Below are 5,614 nucleotides of genomic sequence, written 5' to 3' on the forward strand. Positions count from 1 at the left end.
TTGTCTGTTGAGTCATTTGCAACAAGAGAGAGGGTAGGGTTTTTAGAAAGAAAGTTGTGCAACCTTTCTACATTCTCATGCTTGTTCACGATGAAGCCAAGCTTTGGGTCACCTCGGGGGCAGGTACTTGAGCACATCATACAATTAATGAATTAGGCCAAGGGTTATCCTTCATTTCAGGAAAAAAAACAATTAATGAATTAGGCAAGCCTTTTGTCTCTCCTAAAAAAATTACATTTTCAATTAGTAGTATGGCCCTTTCGTCTCTGTTAGAAAATAATAGTTTCAATTAGTAGTATGGCCCTTTTGTCTCCGGTGACCCTAGGACCATGGGGGCGTGGTGGATCCTGACAAGAACCGGCAGGAGGGTTCCGATTTTAGTCGTTCCTTTCCATTTTGTATCCTGCTCAGGAAGACGAGACGGCGACGGCTGCCTGGAGATGAAATAAAGGTCTCTCCACCTAGCCCCCGTTTCGGCGGTGTGTCTAGTATCATTGATGGGCGTGTGGGGGTGTGTCTCCGACGGATCTATCTTTGATGGATTTGCTTGGATCTCGTCGTTGTTTATCTACGTTTATGTGTCTTTGGGTTGGATTCTTCCAGTCTACGTTTATGTGGCGGTGGTTGCAATTATGGTGTTGGTCCTATGGGGCATTACCACGACGATTTCCCGACTGTCAACTACAACAAATTGTGCCCAACTCCGGTGATGGAGGGGCGATGACGGCGGCAATGCCTTCGGCTCGCTTCTATTCGTCGCTAGGTGGTCTATGAATCTGGATGTAATTTTTGTTATTTCTGATGTTTGTTGTACTGTCATGATCGAAGACGAATAGATTTGTAGTTTTCTCGCAAAAAAAAAAACAATTTCAATTAGTAGTATGGCAACATATAAGAGGGTGGTCGCACTAGATATTTCCTTCCTCATGAGAGATAGGTCGAGGATTCAAGTGTGCAATCATACCATGCAGCATCATTGACGAAACAACAAACCAAGAACATACTCCCTCCGTCCTATAATGTAAGACGTTTTTTGACACTACACTAGTGTCAAAAAGCGTCTTATATTATGAGACGGAGGGAGTAGAACGGAACCACAGCTTATCAGAAGCACCAAGACTGACCAAAGTCGCAAACCATGACTCCAAACTCTTTTAAACCCTGTCTGTACCCACTCACGACCACAACAAGTTCACAACACCTGTCTGTATACTCTCAACTATACACCCGTACAAGGGTTGGTTCACAAGTCCACTAGTTCACAACAACAAACGAACGGTCTCTCTCGCTCTCACTCTCTCTGCACCAGCCGCGGCAGCCCCAGCCAGCAATGGGGCGCCTAGCCTAGGCGAAGGGGTCGTTGTCCGACACGCCGCCGCCGTCCGCATCATCATCTTCCTCCATGGCCTGTAGACCGTCTTCATCCTGCAGCTGCAGCACACCGTCTTGCAGCAAATACAGGAGCTGCGCGTCCACCTGCAGCTGCTGCATGAGGTCCGCGTCTCCCTGCATTGCCTGGATTTCCTGCAGGAGCGCCGCCCCATGCGGGAAGTGCGGCGCGTCCTGCGCGGGGTGCGCCGGCCCCTCGTGGAGCACGTTCAGGAGGGCGGTGGCCAGATGCCCCGTCTCCCTGTAGCTGGCCAAAGCGTCCTTCCACTCCTGCGAGTCACTAGCGCTGTCCTGCATCAGTTCCTCCACGCTGAGGTTCTTGGCCTCTGGCAGGTGCTTGAGGATGGAGTAGCCAGCCGAGTCGTTGATGTTGACCATGAAGACTGGTGAGAGCGAACGCCCGACCACTTGAGCATGGCAGACACTGTCAACAGGTGAAATGGAGATAGGTCAGTGAGCAGGTGTGGATGTACATACTAGTACATACCGAAGAAAATGTTCCAAGAACATAATATTTAGAGCAAGCTCTACTTCAGGGTGTCAGGATAGCATGTCATAAGATATACACCATTGGGAATTTGCATGTCTTCGTGTTCAGGCAATGAATAGTCAAGTGCATCTTCTAAGTTCTAAATGGTGCACATCCAAGCTCCACAAAAAGTTTATACGTGCAAAAGAACAAAGTGCAAGGACAAATTGCATGGTAATCATCATTTAGCAAAAATAAGGCCACGAGGAGCACAATTTCATTGTTTAAGGTGGCACTGAACAATAATGAGTTTGACATTCTTGGTTTGCAGTCAAAATTTGGCTCGCCAACGTCTGGACAAGCCAAAACTTGCCTTGACCCAGCCTGGTAGTAGTGGAATTACATCTAATCTCCAAATTTGAATAACCATGCCATATTCTTTGCATAAAAATATCATTTTCAACTTACCATATGTAATACCTATCATCTGTTGCTTGTTTCTGCACTCTTCCCAGCAGCTCAATCTTTACTACACCACCAATGCACAGGGCTGGGCGCGGGAGTTTAAACGTCTGCAGTTTATTTTCCTGTAAAACCAAATTAGATGGCATCAGTAAGTTCATTGCAACATCAATACAGCATGTTGATTTATTTTTCAATACAATATCACTGATAGCATAACGCAAAAAATGCATCTAGCTGGGGGAAAAAAGCATGCTTGATATTGGGTACCAGGCCAATCCTTAACTGGTTTTATATTAGGGATTAAAATGTTTCTAGATACATATGAATCAAGAAAAAGCTAAAAGGTCTTATATTAGGGAACGGAGGGAGTACATATTTTTTGATAAAGGACGCTTTTATTATCTCAAATGTAGCATCAAGCGATACAAAGCATTATGAGTAGTTTGGATTCTACATATAATTGACCCTTCCTAATTCTGCCAATTCCTATTCTGGTCTGGCAGGTGCAACTGCTGCGCTCTGCAGTTACCATGTCTGAACTGAACTAATCAGCAGATCCTTTGCTTTAGTACAGTAATCTCCCCTCCTTGCCTTCTTCCTCAATCTGCTTGCCCCAATATACGTCCAAATCAACTTCATCTAGCTTGCAAGACGGTTACAGGAATGATCTCTCAAGCAATAATAAATCCTAGTGAAATTGTGAAACAAAACCATTTTCAAAATTGGGCTCTCAGACCATACCATTTTGCTATTTACACCAGGATGCAGGTTGTAGCTTTCTCGGTTTCACAGTACTTGGCATTTTTAACAACGTGTGTCTATTCAGCCATTTAGGCAATCTTTTTTGAGAGCTTCATGCCCCTCATGATTGTGTGGTTGGTGTATGTTAAAAAATGTTAATGTGATTGGGTTGATGTGAAGCTACAGAAATATTCAGGGAAAGTGTGCAGGCGCAAAATGCGAAAGTAGTTCATGATTTGTTTTTGGTAAGATATCAGTATTTATGAAATGAAGTCAATAATATCTCCCACTTAAAGAAATTGATCGTGGCGGAATGACTATAAATAGTTTAATAATAGAATTCGTCAATTTGCTAATCTGTGATAGATTGGTCAACAAGAGAGAAGGTACAAAATCACCTGTAACATCAGGAACTCAGGCGAGGTGTAAGTCCAGATGTAGTTTTCATCAGCAATTACTGCTTGGTTATCATCATCATCTGTGATAAATGACTCTGATGGACGAGGAAGTTTGCAATGGCCCATCCGGAACCGCACCATCTTTGAAGAGTATATAGGATGTCCAATCTGAAAGAATGCTGGCAATTTGAAACAAAAGGCAATGTAATCAATCATCCGAGAAGATAAATATAACCAAGGGAGAAAATTTACAATACCATATGTCTAACAAAATACATTACTTTGCATTGCTCAACCACCTGGGAGTAATAACCAAATATAGCCATCAATTTACGTGGCGTTATGGACCTCCTCCTTTTAACTTAATTTAGCTCTACCTAAAGACTATAATAGGTAAACCACTTAGTCACCGATCCACGTAACGTCATTGGGTAGATTGTTCTGGCTAGCTAAGAAGTTTTCTACACTTCATATACTGTTCCATTTATAGGCAGATCCGAAAACTGTATATCCTTGGTTTGGCCACCCCATAATTTCCATCGAACTAGATCCTTCGACTTTCAGAATCCTATTGACATCAATGCCTATGTTCCTTATCATTCTGCCAATTGCCTAATTATCCTCACCAGATCCTGTAGCTGCGCCAACTTGCGGAACAAGATTGCTAGCCTTTTCGAAAATCCCCTTTACACGCGTCGTATTGGATGTAGAGTTATGTAAAGTTTCAAACCTAAAATTTCGCGCCTTCGATGACGCTACAGACTCGTTTGTCGGCAAGTGTTGACCTAGATGACCCGTTGGACCGATTTGTTCTGTACGAAACAACCATCAACAGGTTATTCATTGCCAACGGCGAAATGTTCAGATTCACGGTTGGAACGAATCCGACAACACGAAACGGTCTGATTCACTGTCGGAAAGAATCCGACACAACTAAACGGTCGTTAAGAATCCGACAACGAACAGTCCGATTCACTATCGGAAAGAACCCGGCACAACGGAACGGTCGGAATCGGATTCACGGTTCGAAAGAATCCGACACAACAAAACGGTCCGATTCACTGTCGGAAAGAACCCGACACGGCCAAACTGTCCGAATCGGATTCACAGTTCGAAAGAATCCGACACAACGAAACGGTCCGATTCACTGTCGGAAAGAACCCGACACGGCCAAACTGTCCGAATCTGATTCACAGTCCGAAAGAATCCGACAGAATGAAACATTCCTATTCTCTGTCAAAAAAGCATTTGAAGCATGAGCACACATATATAAAAATGAAATGACTGACGGCGCAAGATTAACCTGACGGCCAATTTCAGATGTGAGTCACCTTATATAGTAGTAGTTGTTTATATATAAGAAGAGAAAGAAGAGTACCTTTGAAGGGCTGTATCCTGATCTCATCGACGACGCAGATGTCGGAGGCGAGCCTGTAGGTGAGCGTCTCGGGCACGTCGGGGTCGTCCTGGCCGGCGCTGGACCAGTAGGAGAAACGGTTGTTGACGCGGTCCTGCGGCTCGAGCGTGTTGTCGATGGTCTCGTCGGGGAAGTTGTCGGTGCTGGAGGCGCCGATGCAGTGCAGGATGCAGTCGGCGGGGGGCCCGGCGGCGACGAGCGCGCCGTAGAGGTGGGAGTAGATCCTGTGCTCCGCCTGCGCGGCGGCGCTGGCATCGACGGCGCCGCCGCCGCCGGGCCCGGGGGACCTGCGCACCTCCACCGCGGCCGTGAGGACGGCCAGCTCCGGGAACTTGCGCACGCACACCTTCTTGAGGAAGCCGTTCCCCTCCACTGCGCGCAGAAGGGGCCGAGGTTCTCATCCATTTCTAGCAAGGGAATTGTTTGTGTATGTAGGGCGAGGGGGAGGGGGGGAGGGGGTACGGACCGAATCTGCGCCAGGGGCGGGAGACGGCGGCGGCGCGGGCGAGGTCGGCGGGGTCTTGGAGGCGGGCGAAGACGCAGGCGGAGAGGTCCGGGCCGACGAGGTCGAGGAAGCCCGCGGGGTCGCCCTGCTGCGGCTTGGACATGGCCATGGTGGCGGTGCCGCGGCCGGCCACGGCGAGGAGCGGGGTCGACGGAGAGACGGGAACCGGCGTCCCTCCCCCTTTGCGTTTGCTTCCGTCCGTTGCTCGCCTGGCCTCGCCTGTGTGTCTG

The 5,614-nt window shown here is 47.3% G+C and overlaps 1 protein-coding gene across 1 annotated transcript; it reads right to left on the minus strand.

Annotated features, from left to right (window-relative positions):
• Positions 1 to 1,117: 1,117 nt before the first annotated feature.
• On the minus strand, positions 1,118 to 5,608 carry LOC119292108 (F-box protein At4g00755-like). The gene is made up of 5 exons (XM_037570938.1): positions 5,346 to 5,608; positions 4,841 to 5,251; positions 3,463 to 3,641; positions 2,327 to 2,445; positions 1,118 to 1,813 (listed from the first exon to the last, which is right to left on the minus strand). The coding sequence occupies exons 1-5, from the start codon at positions 5,491 to 5,493 to the stop codon at positions 1,345 to 1,347; spliced, it is 1,326 nt and encodes a 441-aa protein (XP_037426835.1). The 5' UTR covers positions 5,494 to 5,608; the 3' UTR covers positions 1,118 to 1,344.
• Between the last annotated feature and the right edge of the window lie 6 nt (positions 5,609 to 5,614).

The sequence above is a fragment of the Triticum dicoccoides genome, chromosome 4B, assembly GCF_002162155.2.
Source record: "Triticum dicoccoides isolate Atlit2015 ecotype Zavitan chromosome 4B, WEW_v2.0, whole genome shotgun sequence".
NCBI classification, from domain to species: Eukaryota; Viridiplantae; Streptophyta; class Magnoliopsida; order Poales; family Poaceae; genus Triticum; species Triticum dicoccoides.

Excerpts from the sequence above, each read along its gene's own strand:
- LOC119292108 (XM_037570938.1), bottom strand. The coding sequence starts at position 5,493 with ATGGCCATGTCCAAGCCGCAGCAGGGCGACCCCGCGGGCTTCCTCGAC. Across the intron at positions 5,252-5,345 it reads CCGCCCCTGGCGCAGATTCG|TGGAGGGGAACGGCTTCCTC; the intron begins GTCCGTACCCCC and ends TTCTGCGCGCAG. Across the intron at positions 3,642-4,840 it reads CAGGATACAGCCCTTCAAAG|CATTCTTTCAGATTGGACAT; the intron begins GTACTCTTCTTT and ends TCAAATTGCCAG.